Source organism: Andrena cerasifolii, chromosome 2, assembly GCF_050908995.1.
Source record: "Andrena cerasifolii isolate SP2316 chromosome 2, iyAndCera1_principal, whole genome shotgun sequence".
Classification (NCBI taxonomy): Eukaryota; Metazoa; Arthropoda; class Insecta; order Hymenoptera; family Andrenidae; genus Andrena; species Andrena cerasifolii.
In genome coordinates, this window is record NC_135119.1 from 9,667,097 (window position 1) to 9,688,401 (window position 21,305).

Sequence of the window (21,305 nt, forward strand, 5' to 3'; positions counted from 1 at the left end):
TTACCGGTGTATCATTTAATACTCTGGCTTCCGAACGTGACTCCGGCAGCGTAATAACAGAAATGCAGCGATTAATATACGCATAGTCTTCTGTGCCACTGTAAAATAATTGCATTACATCCACAAAGGGCACAAAGCGCGTTTAAGCCGCATTACGCTATCGACAATCCATTTTGTCGATTAAACTGTTCCGCATTCGCTCCACCGCAGCCGATGTCGCCGAAGAATAAAATTGTTGTTTACTTTTATCTCGATGCTATGAAATAAGTGATATCGATTACTAACGAGCAGGGAGGCTGAGGCGAAAGGAAGAGGTCCCTTTAAACCAGCCCTCCTGGCCTCTTTGGCCTACCGCAAACTAGGAGTTTTCTACAATGCACATTCATCCTTGGAAGTCTGGTGGATTTCTTCTCCCGTTCTTCCGCGCTTTCCGCCCTACATAACTCTCTGTTGTTTTCCTTCTTTGTGGCACCAGTATCTCGTGTATTAAACAAACATTTCATTTTTGCGCTGAAGTCGGATTTGTGTGGATACCTTTTGTATGCAAAAAACGGGTTGATATCTATTCGGGCCTAAGATATATCGAGAAGCTCGTGAAACCACAGTTCACCCCTTTCACCCCCTTAGGGGTTGATTGGGGCAAAATCCTGAAATTTGTTTTTAAACGTCAAAACGGTAACCACGAAATTTACCCACAGGTCGTCCAACATAAAAAATTCAAAGAATTTCTTAAAATTTATTTCAATGGCTATCGCAGCACCCCTCGTTGGGGCAAAACGGATCAAAATTACGATGTTGGTGCACATTTGAACGACGTAGTGTAAAAAAATATTAATATTAAAAAATAATATTAAATAATATTAAAAAAAATTATGTTATACGGTGCTGCGATAGCGAGTCCAATTACGAATCAAATGCCTCAAGGTTTTTTTGAGTCGGTTCATTAGTTCTTCTGAAATCGTGGTTACCGTTTCGAAATATCGTGTTTCGAGAAAAACGTGTTCAAAGTGTTCTCGGCTCATACCTGCGTTTGGAGTTTGAATTAGTTATGTGACTGTATATAGACTCTGTACCGTTACGAATTTTTATGGGAGACTTTCAGAGGGTATTCTCGAGATGTTATACTGCAAATATGTATATATATAAAAAATCGATTTTCTGAAAAATTTTAACCGGAGGGTCCCCTTAAAAGCCTACCGCTCTCTTAGTGCGCTGTTAAAGTTTTCATTTAGGTATTTTGTAAGTACTAAACTCAGCGAATATCTTTACATGTAATTTATTTATTACAAATACGAACAATGCAAAGTATAGCGTCAACTCTGACGCATACATGGCAATCATCATAATTTAGTTTCTGTAGGTACTTAATCTAATGATGTAGCGTGTACCGATTTGCTAATTGTTTAGAGAGCTTTCATCATGATTATCTATCAACGCTGTTTAGTATCGACTCACGATGTCACACGTGCGTTGCAATTATCGTAATTTCCTCTTCGGACGATGTTCGATGTTGTTCAGAGTGTATAAAAAGTGACGGTCACAGCTTTCAGGAGCGAACCTACACCTCTGACTCAGTAGACATTTGTAAAAAAAAATGCTGCAAAATTTCTCACGGGGTGATTTCACCCGCAAAAACTGCACATGGCGCTGACAAAAAGAGGGTTGCCTTACGGACGAACTACTCTACTCGCGGAGCAAGTTTCATAATTTTCTGAATTTCCGGGTTGCCGAACGTCCCTGAGTACAACTATTTTTCATAGAAAATGAACCCTGCGATACAATGCGGATTCGCGAGCTGCATCCTGCGTCTAACAAGCCAGGTCCTTTTTGCCCCTCCCGGGGGCCGTCTTATTTTACTTTGGGCTAACTAAGCGGCAGGAAAAAGTAGGTTTCGAGCCGTTGCCAGGATAAATAACGCAAACCAGACGGACGAGCTTTACACGATAACGGGCGGAAACGTTCGCGACTACGCAGGAAAGAAGAGAAATTTCGCTGGAGTGCGATGAGATGCGCGCAGGAAACAGCGGGGAGGAAAAAGTTAAATAAATCGCGCGGCCTCCTAGCGGCCTTCGGTGGTGCTTCCAACTTCTTAGAGGAATCTTTGCTTCTTTATTTGCCAGGGGACCGCGTCTTTTTAAAATGTCCTCTCTTACGCGGTACAATGCCTGCCCGAGACGGACCACGCGAAGTTTTTAAGTAACTTTAGTTTTCATTCCTTTCCGCCGCGTAATTGTAGTCGGGAGGGAATTACTTTTCCGGGCAGCGTTGCGCCCTGGTTTTTCATCCTTCCGTTTGCTGAGGGGACAATTCAATTCTCAGGAAGCGTCCTTATCCCCTTAATTACACCATCTAATTGAGATATGTTGGGTAATTAGCCACCTACTTAAGCAATCAATTAGCGTTTATTAGTGTAACAGAAATGTCTACTACGTGTTTGGGTAAACCTGGGAATTGGCACACTGGCGGTAATAAAATCGTTGTGCCTGCAGTGGGGTTTTGATTTTAGCATATTTTTCGTTTTTAATGTTTCTTGCATTAAAATTTTAGATTCTGCTTTTTCATAAACTGTTTGGTTCTTCAAACGTTTCTCGACGAACGTGGTTACTCATATTTTCACGCACGACATAATCTGCAGACATTACGAACAGTATATTTTTTAACAATTATAATTTTTAATCGTCATTATTACGCAGTATGGGAAAATAAACATGATTATCTTGTTTACGCGATAGAGTAGAATGTCCCCTTAACGCTGTGTTAAAAAACTAATCGTAACTTAAGCAATTATGAATTACAGACTCAGATAAAAATTTAGAAAGCATAACTTCAGTGGACAGTATAATATTCTTGCATAATCGAATCTAGGAAAGCTGTACCAGATCAAAGTTCGCCATACAGCTTCTCAATCGTCACATATGTATCGTCCTCAGTCTCCTTCTTCATTCCAAACTTTTTCACTCATTCGTTGCTTATATTTGGGGAACCATGACGCGCAACGTTTGCAGAATTAATCCCAGAAACTGACAGCTTAACGCGCGCAAGGAAATTTCGGTAGGTACTTGTTTTTTCGTTCTAAATGCTCGGCGAAGGTTGACGGGTGGCGGGACAAAGAAATCAATTTGCTCGCATCACTCGAGCACGGTGAAGGATCGATTAAACTTCGCCCTGGTCGGCTCGCCCGGCTAGAAACTTGCTGATTTAAGAACAAGCACGAGGTCGAGACGGCGCGTCGAAGGCCAGAGAGGTGTATCTCACAATCAGTTAAATCCCGGCAGGCGATGTTATCCGACGCTATCAAACAAACCTTAACCGAGATTTACGGGGGTCCAGAATTAAGTCCCAGCGGGATTAACGGGATGACCCTCCTTGAGCCCCGTCCTCCGACTCGCACCAGCTTCCATCTTTTTGAAGGAAATTTTAACAGGACGCGGAATACGCACAAATTGCGGATTTCCCACGGGGGCGGGGTATCGCTGCAGTGTTGTAATAATAGAGTCGTTATTATGTAAATATTGAATCGCTGCATATATAAATGAATGTAGATTGGCAAACGTTGATTGTCGACTAGATAAGCGTGGTTTGCCTGGCAGTGGAGTTGCTCCTGTGTCTGAGATAAGTGCGGATGTGTGGAATAAACAATGTCGTTTATTAGAATTATTAGATTTTCTTTACTGACAACGGACCATATCCGAATTAGCTTGTTTTGCGCCTTTAACAATGCTTTCGCTTTGTCGCGATGAATAAATCACGTCTACTTCATATATTATAGCAATATATTTTATAATAATTATGGTAAGAGAAAAGTTCGTAATGTGAGTGCAATATTATAATAATGTTGTATCTACGTTTGATTTATTTGACATTCTTTATAGGTAGATGGAACGCAACTATGTGAAATGGAATATATGTACATTCGCACATTTTACATTAATTTGTCGCGATGAACATGACTGCATTAATTGAGACATTAATTTATACCGCCATGCCATCGAATTATAATTCAATAACTTTAGAATACAAACCTGTTTTATTGGATATAATTGAATCACGGTCACTTGACTTTAATTTTCTCGGCTGTTTATTTACTGCAAAACAATTATTTATTTGCGGCATTGGATTTGCACACATTGTTGGTTCATACATTCGCAATGAAAATTTCTCTCGTTCAAGCTGCGAGGTTTAAAAATAATATATTCCGTTCAAAGTAATATAGGTAGTGTTCCTTCTCGAGAAATTTTATAATTGCTTAGTTCTTATTTCTCGTGAAATACTCTAATCTCTCGAGAAACTTAAGTCTAGGAAAAATATTATAAATCTCATTTATTTTCGTAAACGAATGTATTACTAGTTAATCGCGAACGTATAAGCACATCTACAATTTATAATACATCTTATTAATAACATTAAAACCTATATGAATTCCAATAGAAAATCACAGTACAGAAGATTGGATATTATTAATTGCTCAAGGTGCTCTTAAATTCTTATTTAAAAATTTAGAAAAATTGTACACTGAATTAAGTACCTAATGAGTTTCTTGTGGCTATTAAAGAAGAAATATAGAAAAGAGGAGATAAGACTGACTATTGTATCCCGTATCAAATTTTTGCATGGTCCAGAATTTCTTCCAAAACGCTCAAAAGGCGCATTTCTTGAAAATAATCATTTCAGCCCCCTTATACATATATTACACTTCAGAAACGGTTTCTCTGTTGACAGTGGTAACTTAAATTAAATGCGTTGGCAAAATATTATCAATGTATCAAAAAATGCAGTAAATGTATTTAAAAACACAAAAATACTATATGTAAAACATTTTTAACATCAAAAATGAAAATCGCAGGGTCACACACCAGGATCGCGCGGAGAGAATGTTTGCCTTACCGAGACCTAACGAAGGAAATACGCAGATCGGCGAACGGAGTTCACAAAGCGCGCACGCTCGAGGGTTAAACGCCATCGAATTGAAGAAATGCGGGAAGCATGCCTCGTCTATTGTAGAAAATTTCCTTTGCCGTCCGCTCTCCCAAAGAAGTCCGTGGAGAACCGACCGCATAATGTCGGCTTCTGAATTGTCTACGGTACTAATATTTCCCCTTCCGTCCAGTACTCCTCCAATATTTGCCCCTGGACCGCTATCAAACCTTTCTAACCTACTCCGCGTGTACACAGGCAGAACACGAGCACTCGAGGAGCCAACACGGGATTCGATTATTTTCGAGTGGTCTCCAGGCGATTTCGGATTTCTGCGGGAGCTCTTAAGAGTCGAAGGACCAAGGCTGCTCGTCCACGAGGGACGAGAGCGGGTCAAGAAGAAAGCAAATCCCGTCAAAAAAGGAAGCTCGTGGTCTCACAAGTACTTCTCGTCGATGAATCCCCGCCTCAGAGACGATTACTTATTTCTCCTCCCTCGCCCCCGTGCCGCCCCTCTCGGCCTCATCTTCTACCCCACTTTCCACCAGCGTTCTTGCCGTTCTCCCCGCCTCCGTTAAATACACCGACTCCTGACGAGATTCAATTTTATTCAACGGATTGCTTTTCGTTGTAACGTCTCCCGCGCTGGTAACTGGATCTGGATCAGCGTCTATCAACTTCCATTGTTCTCCCTTTCCTTCTCCCCTTCGCTCCCTTTCCGTTCCATTCTCCTTGTTGTCTCCCTTTCTCGAGCTTTGTTTTCTTATTCCGTCGCTGAGCCTTTCCTTGTGCAACTCTCCTGTTAGCGGATGGTGTGAACACGTATAGTCTCCGCGCAGAGCAAAGTCTAACTCCATCCACCTGTCTGGCGGAATGTTGCCTCCACTTCGACGTCCCGATACTCGGTGTTCTCGTCGATTTCCGGATGGGGGAGGGCGAGGCTAGGAGACACTTCCTCGGAGGTCGTCGCCAGAATCACGTCTGAACGTCATATCGTAACTTCTGTCAGTAGGAAACGTTGCTCTCGGAAGATCGGAGACGCTCGCGAGATTTCGTGACTTTCGTCACCCATGAATAGGGGAGAGCGGGGACAACACTTTTTACATTTGACCTAGCTATCAATTAGCTCTTACAGATGTAAAAACGAATATTATGCCTTAAGATGGTGTCTTTCTTGGTCTATCATTTGACCAGAAAAATCAGCCTTCCGTGGTAAGTAGCCGAAGAGTTGTGGCAATTTTCCGCAGTGACTGTCATTGTTACTTTTGTCCTGCAGGGGTAGGACGAAAGTAACATACCACGGGGACGAAAGTGATACTAATTATTTTCAGGAGAATTAAGTGAAAACACTTGTTCCAAAGCAAAATAGGATTTTTTATTATTAGAAACGATAGAAACAAACATTTAAATAAATCGGATAATAACTTTTGGAGATAGAGCGTCCACCGATTGGGATTAATTTTTTGACGCCTTGACTTTAACGGCTACCCAGGGCCGTCTGCAATGATTAATTATAAAACAAAAAATATATTTCTATAATTTAAGACATCCTTAATACAATGCAAAAAGTCCCATTGAATTACATATAGTAGTTTTCCTTTAATTAATTCCTAAATATCATCTATTTGTTGGGGCTCTAGACCGGAACCTCCCTTTAAGGAAGAAGTTACTTTTAATTGCAATTTCTGATCGTAGTTTCTAAAGCACCGCACGAATTATCATTTTGTCGTAGGTTTTAGCAAACGAGTAAGAGGTTCAAATGATTTCACTTCCCATTCTGTAAGTTGTCGGCCGTGATCGAGTGGTTATTGTTCGGTGCTGCCTAGGAAACTTTATATCTCCGCGATTCTTCCTCATTCTGTTAGCGGGCTACAATGGAGGTGCATTGTTGAGAGAAGCTCTGAAGTTCCTCGCGTCAAATGAAGTGGTCACAAGGTCTTCGCGGGCATTGTAAAGTTTCAATGATCTTAACGTTTCACACGGCTATGAGCGCGTCGTGAGTGCATTAAAAGTTAGCAGAATTTAGTGAACTACTTACAAGGGATTTGCGACTGCTTTTCATTGGCATTCTTCGGAAATTATGCAGTTTCATGTGATACAAAACTTTGTCGAATTAAGAGGCACGAAACTGTTATTTTCTGCTGGTTTTATGGAACGAGCGCTTTACTTTTCTTTAACACAATGCCTATGAACTTGTCGTCAACAATTCCGGGTTAGGTAACTGTATTACTTTGTTGCTATTTATTTACGTTTTCGTTGTTTATTTACCTTTTCGTTGTTCTTTCAAGCATTTAATGCAAACTAATATTTTTACTCTGGTGCAGTGGTGTAGGTTTGAAAATAAATAATCTATTTCCTAATCTAGATTATTTAAAAGGCATATCTTAAGCTGGTTTAAGATAATTAAATTCCATTGAAATGTTAATTTATTGTCAACATAATAGTATTGACAAAAAACAATGAAGTTTCCAATACACCTAAATATAAACAATATGAACATTTTTTTCCGACAACATTGAACTCTCATAATTGCTACATTGCAGTATGAACAAAATAAGTAAATAGGTGTCCGAGCGTTTCAGTCAATGGGCCTTAATAATAGAGATATTTATATGGAAATTATTAAAAATTTCAAAGTGGGGGGATTCCCCTCTGAAGAAGTCGGGGTGCCTTTTGAAGACTTCCCCAAGTTAAAAAAAAATTATTAAAGAAATAATTTATAAAAAATAATTTACAAAGTTTTTTTTAACGTGGAGACATCTTCAAAAGGCACCCCGACTCCTCCAGAGGGGATTCCCCTGGGATGCCAGGGTAGTGTGAGATTTTTACCCACTAAAACCCAACGGTCACTATGAAATTTTTAATAATTTACATGTAAATATCTCTATTATTGGCAGAAACGCTCGGACACCTATTTACTTATTTTCGTCATGGATCCATCGTGCCAAGGCTCATCAAATTCGATGTCCATCGCGTGGTGTCCTCCCCTTGTAAGTGTATTTCAATCAATCGAAAATGGAAAGTTAGCACTACAAACGCCAAAACGCAGTTAAATAGTTAGCTAGTGGGTATAATCTAATTTTAATCGCTCGATTTTCACGAGGAGGCGGAATATGGCTGCGAGGTAACACGTCGGAGAAATTCTTGCTTCAGAAATTATGGATCGACGTTGTTGCTGATTATACGTTCTACATAAAGGGCTATAAATCGCGCGTAGAAACCGGTGCGCGAAAGGGACCCGGGAACGAATCCACAGCTCTCGCTATTTTAATAACGAATACGTCGACACCGTGTTGCCTTTAACGAAGGCATTCAGGCGATGCTGGTGAACGTACTAATTACATTCACGATTACGTAAATCAAATAATTATCGACGGTCCGCCACAACGTTTTAAAGAAATTTGCAAAGTAAATTATGAAAAAGTTTGGCAAAAATTATTTGCGTTTTGTAATTGCAAAGAATTAGCACAAGTAATTACAAATAATTACAAAGAATTAACACAAGTAATTGCAAATAATTTACACAAAAAAAAAATGAATACTAGTTGTTACAAAAAATGTATGAAACATTAATACAAATGAGTGGGAAGAATTATTTACGAAAAATTTATATCTACAAATAATTACGAAACATTTTCAGAAAATCAATGCAGGTAATCATGAACAATTTACTCCACTTACCCTTGATGCAAATCTTGTTCCTCTTGAAGACTAAAATGGTGTCGTTGTACCTAGTGCCAGGTGGGGCAGTGACGTTCAACCTCAGAGCGAGAGGAATTTCTGCACTCTCGAGACCGGAGCAGGGTAATCTGATCCTGAAGACCTGTAAGGTGACTGGCACTTCTCCTCTGGCTGACACGTTCACTCTTGGAGGAAGCAGTGCCATTATTCCGGAAGCACCGCCCGGAACACCCACCACGTCATAATCCAGTTCCATTGCGTACGCCAACTATACGCCAACACAAAAGTAAAAAAAAAAGACAAATCTTTATAAATGCCTGGAAATGCTTCGAATTGCATTTACAGTAATTGCATTTCCCCTGCTCGTTGCACCGCACATAGAAATGGCGAGAAAAGTTCGATTAAATTGAGCGATCGAGCTTCATTGTTTGCTAGGAACGAGGGGACTTGTAATTGTAATAATTAAATGTACAAACACAGGGGCAGGAAAACAGGCTCCATGGTTCTCGGAGGTAAAATGTCAAATATCAAGTAGGTACTTTAAGATTTTCTTATTCTCCTCAAGTAGTCGCGTGACACGGCTGATAACGGACATGCAATAAAAATACATTCGAAAATCATAACCCTCGGGGCATACCGACACGGAACCCTAAACGTTACCCCTTTGGAGCAGCATATGGTTATAGACATGCGACACTTTGTATTGAATCTCCATATTCTCTTATACGAAGTCAGAATCCGATTATACAGATTATATTATTTGTACAGCTTTCGTCACTGGTCACGGTACTTTCCGTACACCAAATTAATGGACTGTTATATATAGAAGAAGTTTGAAAAGCTTTTATTACGTAAGGATGATTCTTCTACCCGCTTGGTAGAGAAATACTTTTCATCAAGTTTTGCCACAGTCATTGTAGAGTTGAATAGTTTTTATAGTTCGTAATAGCCAAGGATTTTTATGAAACTGAATTATGAGGTAGTTCGCGTGAAATTGGGGGAGGTTTAAGTCATCATTTCGATGGTTTCAAACTTTTTTATTTATAAAACTTATTTCGTGGGAATAAGTAAAAATTGCAAACCTTGACTACTTTGTATGTTATGTTTCATTGTTTCCTGTGTTTTAAGCAGGGTGGCGTTTCAAGCTTATTTTTGCTTATATTGCCCAGCGAACTATAGTCCCATTTCTTCCCTCCTCTCTCCTTCGGGCCCCAGCAGCAGCAGCGCAACGGGAGAAAGGTGGTCACCCATCTTTCCCCAGTACACCGCCCCGTGATGCTTAACTTCGGTAATCTAACGAGAACCGGTGATACAACAAAATGGTAACTCACCTCCCCCCTCCCAATTTTATGTGCACTACATCGTACTTCAATTTCATAAAAATCCCTGACATCGAGCGAAAAAATGATCGATTTCTCTTGGAATGGTGTATGCGTAAGTTACTAAACAGTTAGCTGTCATAAATAAAGTCTTATTAATTCTGGCTGAGCTACAGCCATCTCTATTGCAGTCACATTCATCAAACAGACGTTCTCGTGCGTAATAAAAATATCTCGGCACGAACTCGTTCATTAAAATAGCGAGGAACGTTAATTCGCATATTACTATACATGCATGCAATATTTTACGTTGAATATCAGAGGTTCGTCCTACGTTTCATGTTCGTTCGATGAATCGCGTCGATGACAATAATTGTAACAATATTCGTAACAAGTAGCTTTTTGATTATTTACAAGATTTAAAATGTATAAAAATTTAGCTAAGAATAATTGAAGACCTTGCCAGAAAAGGGGTGCAACTCCACTTTTGACAGTTTTTGCTTGCTTTGCTGCCAACTTAGCAACTCAATAACTACTACTTATTGCGTGCAGATGTATAATTTTCAATTAGTGTTCCCCTTTTAATGTTATGACACAGCAGTCATTTTATAAACAGTTTCTTTCAGTTTACTCGAAACTGGTAAATATGGAGTTGCACCCCTCTTGCTGTAAGGTCTCTTCAGTTAGTCTTCCTCGTGGAAAATAGTTGTTATATCACTAGCATGTGCATAAAAACCCGATTATCCGCTGTACGTAAAAGCTTCCGCGTCTCTCTATCGACTGTACAACATTTAGTGTATTATGCAATGTTTCACGCGAAGTCACCTTTTCCACAGTTCAACTACGAATTCTGACCTCATGCTAGGATCACGTAACGTTTAGTCTCCTTCAACCATCGCTGATACAAGCAATTCCACTATCTGAAGGTGGTGGACTTCGCAAACAGCGGCCTTCCCCTTTCCCCGCTGTGTGTAACTTCCTAGCAGAAGGGGAACGGGTGGTGGCATCGAGTAGTGTGTTTAGGCACGCCACAAGTTTTACGAGGTGGCATAAATAATGTGGTTAGTGCTTCGTGATGCAATGTCAACGGAGGCGATTCCCACCCTCTGCGACCCCCCCAGGAGCCACCAGTAATCGTCGTAATCGCCGCGTCGGGGGCCCCCGGTGGCGTGACACCTACCTATCGCATTCGTTCGGCTGAAACTTGGCCGATTCTTTTTCTGTATACATCTTTCTGTATACATTCCCCCTTTAACTATTCGAATTTATACGTTGTAAACGATAGGGGCAAAGGGTTGCTTCACGGTGGCATGAAGTAATATTGTTTTTAACGTTGCCTTTATAGTCTCGTTCAGTTACGAATTCAGTTTATTCGATTTCAAACTTTTTTCGCGTCACTTTGCCCCGGTCTCCCCTACTCCCGGTCATTTTAGAAGGAACCCATTTCGCGCATGTAGAATGTGCTCTTCCACTGTCGCGAGGTCTCTGTACCCCCGCTTTACCACCCAGGCTTCCCTCTCTCCTTGCACCGTTCCGATTCTCTTTGATATACCGGGTAACCAAATAAAACGTGTATTCAACACGACAAGGGATTTATCGCAAGAAAAAAAATTTAAAAAAAATTAAAAAATCGCTTTTTTCCCACAACCGTGGAAAATCGCTTATTTTCAACTACAAATTTGATGATATCAAAATTTACATCTCTAGAAAAAGACTATTAGACCATGATTGTATAAGTATTAAGAAACGTACAATTATCACTGAAAAGTTAAAAGATTAAAAAATACGAAAATAATAACTCAAAAAATGACGCTGGGGTACAGTGAACCCCGTGTGACCAACTTGTGATTATAAGAAGGTGTGAACACGAAGGGTTAAATTGACACTGTAAGATGCGTGAAAAAAGCAGGAGGGGTATATTTTACCAAAGTTACCCCCTCCCCTGGAAAAAATACATTCCCAGCAAGACTCACTGATCCTAACTCTAACACAATTGAAATACAACGGTCTTTTAAAAATAATATTTGGTAATTGTTTACTTAAGCTATGATTATTCCTCATTAAGTATCAGCAACGATAAATGAAATTCGTAATTCGTATTTGGACGCCCAGCTTCTCGACGGGAGGTGAAAGTGCAGAAACTTAATAACCGTTAGCAAGTGATTTATGAGAATCTAATGATTGCATCGGGTATCTAGCATCTAAGTATTCTGTATATGTACGTGTCGTTTATCGTCGTTCATGGATGGCTTAACGTGGCACACGTCAAACGTACTCGCCCCGATGAGACCTGATAAATCGCATTACAAGCGTCTATGTAACATGTTTTTCGTATAGTCTAAAACAACCACGTTACCGCGAGAATAAAGTTCACGACAATAATTTATTCCCCTCTATATTAAAGTGAATGTACCTAATTTATTTAATACAAAATGAAGATTGCAACGGATTAAAAGAATACGAGCATTGAAATTACTGCGGGAAAATTTATTCCGCTGTTATTATACTACGAAACAGTTTGTCCACAGTTTTCAATTCTAAAATTTCCTGCTTTTCAATCATAGTTTAATCCGAATTGAGGGGATGTCATGTTCAAGCATGACTACCTTGTTGATCGTGATATTTCGATCGTTCCTCAACGCCCTTCCGTTTATAATTGTTGCGAGGGTAGCGATGACACGGCATCAACCCATTCACTTTACATCTCTGCCAAGGGGTGGCAACTTGTTCCTGTCACCCCATCTGAGTGATACCGGCAATTGACTGTAGCTCTTGAAAAGGGGATTCCTTTCTAAAAGCGACACATTCGATTCTACAGGATCTTGATTTTGTGCCCTGTTAAGATCAGACTCTTAATAAGTCGTTATAGTGGCGATTAATATCATACATAAATGCAAGAGAGTTTACTATTTTATAATGGGATATCACTAATTCAGTTTTATCGGCACAATAGCTTTACTACTCGGCTTCGCCCTAAATTTAGATTCAGTTTTTATTTAAAAAAAAAATTAATTTGTTTATTTATCTTTTTTTTAAATAGTCACATTCACTTGGATTAGCTAGGCATAATGAGCTGGGGCACATTTCGTGCCCCCAGAGTTTACCGTTCAAAAGTTTTCAGGCGACAGACAACACACATAAACACCCTCTGCTTTATATATTAAGATTTAAAGTGGGCGACATTACTGTGCTACTGTACAGAGGGCAAGGGTGTTATTCGCTTGCATTGGCTCGCCTGTATCCCGTTCGCTTATACATGTATATAGCATTCCACCTAAGAGTAGACCTACGCAATGCGCCCCTACCGATTTCCGACCGGTCTGCGCAGCTCCCAGGGATTTAACACACGCGACTACTTAGTCGTAGCGCTTTCCCTGCCGGTTTTCTACTAATCAACAGTATATGTATCCCTGCGCGGAACGAGTCTACTCTTAAGTGGAATGCAGATAGAGTTTCTCGCGGCAACATCTCATCGGAGCACAGTATAATACGGTAGATTTTTTATATTATGTCTTTATATATGTTTTCTTATTTAATGGATATTATTAAATGCATGCAGTAATCTTATATATCATATATTATATATTTTAATAGAATGTAAATTACGTTTATACTTTCTTTTTAAGTTCAAAATATATAACCTTTTTCCAAAAAATACTGTGAAGTCTCTTTTTTAAAACAAATAAGAACTTGTGAGAAAGCACTGTCTTACTCATTAGGCTTTGTAGCGTTAAATCTTTGTGTACGGTCTCCAGCTCCTACTTGGCTATCTACAGAACATAAACTTAATTCTGATAAATGCAACTGCGTCGCTTGTACGAGTGCAGCCTTATGTAATTGAGGAAAAGCATCTTTACATAATCCGCAGAAGCTTCCCTTGTCCTCGTAATATGTATTAATTAGTAAGTAACTGGGGTTTACAGCTTACGCGATTAGTTACGGGTGCTAATTACGAAAAGTATAACGCTTCTTGGCGCACTAGGGAGGGGAAATAATTTTTAGTTTGGAGGCTCTATTCGTTTCTTATGGTCGTGACTTAACGCAATAAAAAGAAACGTTACCAAGAAATCTTCCTATATTTCATTTAAAACCTACTTTAGAAACCTTTCGAAGTCAATTCAGAGTTAAAAAAAATGAGTATTGATGAGTGGGAAACTTTAATCATATTCCCTGCACAGAACTAAAAAAACATGTACCCGACTGACGTTCTTCCTGAGTGTACGCGGTGTCCAGTTGTGCCCAGTTGTCCAAAAATCAGTACTTACGATTTCAATGGCAATAAAGTACAAGTATTTAATTTGTAAGTCTCGTGAGTAAAACTGGAGGCCTTCGCAATCCATCAGATGGTGACTTTAAAACATAATAATAATAAGAATAATAATACCTTCGCGATGAAACATTTTAGTAAATGTCTGAATATAAAGTGAATGAAACGGTATTACACTTCATATAACATTACAGATTAAATATAACTGAAGTAGTATAGTAAAGAGAGTTCTAACCCAAATTTGAGTTTTGCGTTCAATGCACGTTCAGAGTGGTACCATATACGTTCAACACACGTTCAGAGTGGTCTGATAGACGTTCAATACACGTTCAAAGTGGTACGATACACGTTAAATACACGTATGGCGTCAGTCAAAAGTAGTATGGTGTATCGAACGTCTATCGTACCACTCTGAACGTGTATTGAACGTCTATCGTACCACTCTGACCGTGTATTGAACGTCTATCGTACCACTCTGAACGTGTATTGAATGCAAAACTAAATTTTGGGTTAGAACTCTCTTTACTATAATACTAAGTGATCTTAATGAAATTGATTCAGCGTCGTAGAAACGCGACGCGACGATGCGGGGGTGGGGGTGGTTAATCTCACAAGTGCGCCAGTAAATGAGTTGAAATCTTGGGCCAACGGCGAATGATAGTCGGCTGAATTGAAGGGCGAGCGGTTTTCCTTAATATCCACTTTGGGATCCGTATAATAACATAAAAATGTTTGCCTCGGGAGCGTCTGCTTTCGTTCAGGACACGTTCCACCAGCATACAGGTTTCGAATCAGCTACTTCGGAACACTTGAACCGCTTTTCAGCCATGGCGAGGCTTCCCTCCTGCGTATGACATTGTGTGCGGAACAAACTTACATTAGACGAGAACCCGTACATCATCGGCATTGTTGCTGTCGATGAGGAGGAAACCGTGCAACGCGCAGAATCTACCCCGGGACGCACCAGATGAGAAGAAAACGCGCGCATTGTGCATTTCGGAGAGGCAGTGGCGGACATATGTAATTTTTATGATGACTGTTTTCAACGTGAATTTACAGATATATTTTAAAACCACAAAGTAAATTGAAAGTAACTTGAACATTAAAAAAGATAAGAAAACTCTAACTCTCCAATAGACTTGAGATTTTACAGGCGTGCGTAGTTTGGATGACAATACAATATATTAAAGTAAAATTAACCCCGAGAGGGTGCACAAATTACCCAGTCATCAATAAATATAATCCATAACCACAAATCCAAACGACTTTTTTTTAGTGCTTTTTTTTTTAGTGATTTTAGCACTTTGGCGTTTAAGCAAACTGTTAAACTGTATACAGCAAGAAAAGATATTTGTAAAGAAGTCTGAACTGTGAAATGTAAATCCACAAAGAGTAAAAACTAGAAAATAAAAAAATATATAAAAAAAATTATGTTAACGATTTAATTAAAAATACACTATAAACTAAAAAATAATTATTTTCTTTTATTACAATTTCGATGGTGTATTTGCACTTTAAATAATCTCGTTTTAAATAAAATCGTGGAGCATAATATATTTCATAACAGGATACGAATCACTTTAATACAGAAGCAAACGTCGAAATGAACTTGTTGTGAGAAAGTTTTCATTCGCATTAATGAAACAAAATGTTCTAATTACAGGATACAGAACGTAATGTAACATAAAATTGATAAATTGTAGCTGATAATATTCCACGTACCAACCGCTACTTCAAGTCCTGGTTAAACATGGTGCCCCACGATTTTATTTAAAGTGAAAAAACACCATGGAAATTGTAGTAAAAGAAAATAATTATTTCTTAGTTTTTAGTGCAATTTTAATAAAATCGTTTAACATAAAAAAATATATATTTTCTTAGCCTTATTTCCTTATCTCCATCAATCCACAGTATCTTGATGGGATTTAAGTCCGGACTGTGTGCCGGCCATTTGAATACATTAACTTCTCCTCCACCTAAAAATTGTTTGATAATTTTTTATGTGTGCTTTGGATCGTTATCGGCACGCTAAATACAATCCTCAGGTAATTTTTCTTCAGCAAACGGCAGAAGGATTTTAATAATATCTCCATAAACAAAACGTCTAACAATGAGAAGAGATAATTGTATAGATTTAAAACGCCGTGATGAAACAGTAACTCTTTTAATTTCGTATTTTTTCCTCTAGAGGTTAGTGAGTAATAAAAACGATTTATTATTATTCCTATTATTAGACCATTTTTCTTCAATTAGGCTCATGCTTCACAATTATACTTGCGTCTCCCATGGATAATTTAGAACGATATAGACACGCGATGGATGTTTTCAATAATCCTTTTAAACTCGCGTCCTTTATGTCGTTCCAGTGAGCAGAGCACGTTGGTTGATCTCTATTGCTGCATTTACGCGCGTGCCGTTGGGCGTGGGCGATGAAAAGTGTGCAACCATGCAAAAAGTACGATGATAAACGCGGCATGAAGCGTGGAGAAAAAGATTACCGACGACTGCTGTTTTGGTGATTAATCGGTGTGCATGGTTTATGGGATGTATTTCAATATTTCCAGTCAGACAAGTATAATCGGTTATAACCTGCGTATATTATCGTAATAGAAAAATTGTTTGTTCAAACGTAGAGTTGCGAAGCAGTGGCGTGAAACTTGTACGGATTTCCCTGAAATATTAAATTGAAAATTCGTGACATACAGCAAGCAGGCAATTCGAGAAATATATGTAGATACAGCGTGTCTAAAAAATGCTGAGGTTCCTTGAAAGGGGCGACTCAGGGGGGTGAATATCACACATATATATATGTCTATGCATGAGCAAGATGCTAGAGTCTGGGTTAGGTCTGGGTTAGCACCTGTATCGTGATGCATGCATCAGTGTTTCATGACTCTTGCATCAGCGTCTGGACCTGCCTCTACTCGCAGGATCTATTTTCGCCGAGCTGAATACAGGTCGCTGGTCACCAGCGTCCCTGACATCTCAGCTGAAAGCCGTGCGGCCAATAAAATCAATGACCTCCAACGTGGGACGTGTTAAATTCAAAGCAATTGCACCTTGTTCTTCTCTGCCAAGCACTTAGGGTGCTTTTTCATCTTTGACCTCGATTCCGTCGTGTGAAATCAATTGCCAGATTCACTGGGAGCAAGTCACACCAGAAAGAAAGTGGAACGCGATTCGTCGCGTAGCAATCGATTCTCGATTGTAAGAGGGAGAGACAGGTGGCGGGGAGGGAGTGCCGATGGGGTGGGAGGGAAACGGGTTCTGCTGTTTTCCGTTTCTCGGACGCAATTACGAAATACCATTGTTCTTCCCCTGTTATAAGCCCCTCTCAAGAAGAAAAAGTTACGCGTTTACGCTTCGATTTGATTCTCCCCTTTTCCGTCGTCAGCCCGGTCCGCGAAGTTATCCATCGCAGGGCAGAGATTAAATCGAAGTCTTTCGCAGAAACCGGCGGCAAAGAGATACGTGCACGTCTGGAATTTCTCGGATACAGATAGGAGTTACTTCGAAGCTTCAGCGTACACTTCAAAGTACAAAGTACCCTAAAGCGGGAATTTCGATTTTCAACACTGTTTCTTTCCATCGTCTTTGGAGTCTTCCTTCCCTCCCGAGAATGCGGACATGGAGGGTGTAATGGAACTTGCCACTCATTTCACAGCAACTTTAATCGTTTCCCTGGAATTCTATTTGGACTGATCTTCTCATTCCTTTTTATATCAATTGGTTCAAGACATGCCGCGAAGTAAATTGTGTTTAACTGACAAGGGAAGATCCCGAACCCGGAAATTCAAAAAATTCTGAAACTTTGTGAATATGTTGGGAATTTCCTCCTGATTGCAACCTAATTTTCGTTTGCTGCCCAAATTCGATCTAAGGGGGTATATTTCACCCCTGAAAATACGGATATTTCCCGATTTTGTGTTATAACTCGTGAACTGTAAAATAATTTTTTTACCAAATGATAGATCCAATTAAAAGAAGTAACTTTTGTTTTGAAACTTGTTTTCTATCTCTTACAGTTCGCGAGTTATAACAGAAAATCGGAAAATAACCGAATTTTCACGGGTTAATTTCACCCCCTTCGAGTAAATTTGGGCAGCAAATAAAAATTGCGTTGTAATCAGGAAGAAATCCCCTAAAAATTCACAAAGTTTCAGAATTTTTTGAATTATCAGGTTCGGGATCATTTCTTGTTGTGTTTTATAAATGAATTTAAACCCTCTCGGTGCACATTAAAAAAATGTCTACGCTTTTTATGATTTTTATCGCTTATATTTATTATAAATTATAGTCCTTCTAGTATGCTAAGTTTTACAACAGGAAATGCATAAACGAACATCACAGTCTAGCCAGTAGTATCTTGTGTCTTTCCATTTTTTTCCAGCTACACTTTTGGAATAAAAGGTTTTTTCGGTTAAAATTCATCAAATTTTTATATTTTAATATTAAGGTCTAAAAATTTACAGAAATTATGGCAAAGACGTATCCTAGGGTGTGGTACACCCCGTGTGACCACGAAAGGTTAAACATCAGTTTTTGTCATTTAGATTTCAATTCCATTCGATGATACTCAACTAGATTTCTTTTCCCGCCAAATTGTTCTTTCTACCTGAAGTAATTCGCTGACCAACTCTCGTTCTTATAAATTCGCGAAATACCATTATAACCATTTCCTAATCTGCCTTGACCGCGATTACCGTAACTATGTATATGTACAATGTTCTGCACAGTGTATCGAACCAAGTTCCACGACCATGGATCATTAACCCTTCGTTGACACTCTGGGTGTGAGCCACCCATAAGCTAATTTTGACGTTCTGTATCTTCTATATTCAAACTAAATTCCTTTTCTCCAAAGCCGATTTATAAACTATTATTTTCTCAAAATATTATATCTGCACAACAACTCTGTAGATTTTTAGCTTCTAATATTGAAATTTGTAAAAGTTACAATTTTTTGAAGATTTTCTTTGTTCTCTTTCGACATATGGTAATCTACAATTTTTCCACAAAAACTGGGATAAAATTTCAATAAAAAAAGCTATTGGAATACATCTTAGAGACCTTGAAGATGACCCATGATTTTTTTCATAACTATTGGATTCTTTAGATGAGGATGGCAGTCGTTCAAAAATAGATTAAAATTCCTCGGTGCAAACTATCGAAACAAACGTATACTTGTGATATCGTTCAAGCTACTTATCAGTCTGTATTATAAAGCTTATCGCACTTTAATGATTTGTACATGACAGGCAGATTTTCGAATAAAATATCGAATAAATTCTGCTTCGAATAAATCTGGCTCGAATAACGCTACAGATTTATTCGTTATTCACGAATAGTTTTTCGTCAAATAAAATCGTTATTCGATATTTCAACTCTATTAACAGGGACCTTTAATATAAGGTCTAAACGAGAAAACGCCATAATTTTCGGGTCTGATTTCACACCTTCAGAGTGACTTTCCGCAAAAAACAAATTGCTCCTTGCATACTCCAATAAGTATGGTTTACATTCGCACGAAGTTGCAGTAAAATCAGAATTTTCGGGTTGGGAACGTTTCCTTGTCAGGTAATCTTGAAGTATAATCTATCAGTGCTTCAATACCCCAGTCGAAATCATTTAGGCCTATCTTTCTCCGCTGCTATTTTCGTTCACCCACTAAACTAAATTCGCACAAAAGTTAAAGTCAGTCACCCCTTGTTTTCCAAGCAGTGCGGGCCCATAAGAGGCTACCTATCCTTTCTCATCCGCGATGTCGCCCTGGTCGCTATTGTTGTCATCCTCTGTTCCTGAGTGGTTCTCCAAAGGCGCACGAATGCGTTCGAGATCCCTGTAATACTTCAATAAAATACTTATCCCTTAATGGTTTCATACGTAGCTAGACACGACCCGCAGTAACTAATTGCAAACGGGAGATTCCCCTTCCCACTTTCGCCATCTCCCTGTTTTATCTCCCTCAGTTGGATAACATTTATGTGCAGGCGGCTTAATGCCACTTCTAACGACACGATGAATTAATCATTAACTATCCTCCTCTGTGATGTAGCAGAACCTCGCGCCCCTCGGTCCTCTCACGTGCCAATGGATTCTGTGTAAACAAGTGGAAAGGAAAAAAGAGCCTTCCGTCGGCAGACCCAGCCAATCGAGAAAATCGTTAATCTTGGCAATCACAAAGCTTTGAATTATGGAAAATGTTGGGAACCCTTTAGGCAGTCTCTATAGAAATAATTTGCAGTATTCAATTTTCAACTAGCCCGTACGATATTTTCCGTCGAATTTATATTTTGCTGTTAAAATGGCATCATTAGTTCCACGGAAAAACACTAGGAACGAAAGAAGGAAATAAAATTTAATTAAAATGGAACTAACGCTTTCTCTTAAACAACATGTAACTGATAAAGGAATGTGTGCTGCACTAATGTGTGCCATAACTGGAAAATAACTAATCTCGATTATGTTCACATGCAAATTTCCCTTTCTTTTTTCATCTTAAGGGGATGCAGGACTATTGAAATCTCGAAAAATCGAATTTTGTTGTTACTATTAATTCTGAGAGTATCGTCGTTTGTGAATATTTACAACTAACTTTCAATACATAACAGCACTGGACGTAATTCAGTGCACTGCTGAGTAATGGCCTCGCAGTGCGGTATTGGCGTAGAGGACTTAACTTTGAAGCCGTTTATCTCGAAACTACATTTTTAACCACCGTGTACATCATAACTTTTGAACGTATGAATATTTTCACTTGAAATTTTAACTGGGCATGTGGAACTCCCTTCTCTGTGATGTGGAATTTCCCTATCAACATTTGATGGAGGCAACATTTTTTTATAAATTATTAAAAATGATTTTTTTCCGTGAAAACACGAAAAGTTTGTTTCGTGCATAACGACCACAATTTTAGTCCAAATTCGGTGGGGAAGTTCCACATTATAGCACTCGGTATAGAAATTACTCACCTCAAAGCATTTTGCTTTCCGGTCACAGGTTCACCCGAAACTATGTACACAAGTTTCAAGTGCGCCACGCATGGGGCCACTTTCGGCTCTTAATAATTTCAATAATTTTAACAATATCGACAATTTTCTTGTTTGTAGTTACTCGCAAACACA

At 39.0% G+C, this 21,305-nt stretch overlaps 1 protein-coding gene across 1 annotated transcript in view; it reads right to left on the minus strand.

The window, feature by feature from the left end:
* Window positions 1-21,305, minus strand: part of LOC143378718 (tyrosine-protein kinase Dnt) — a 135,804-nt gene that overhangs the window by 31,084 nt on the left and 83,415 nt on the right. The window contains exon 3 of the mRNA XM_076830645.1: window positions 8,596-8,863. Coding sequence (XP_076686760.1) covers window positions 8,596-8,863 — 268 coding nt within the window. The remainder of the gene's footprint in view (window positions 1-8,595; window positions 8,864-21,305) is intronic.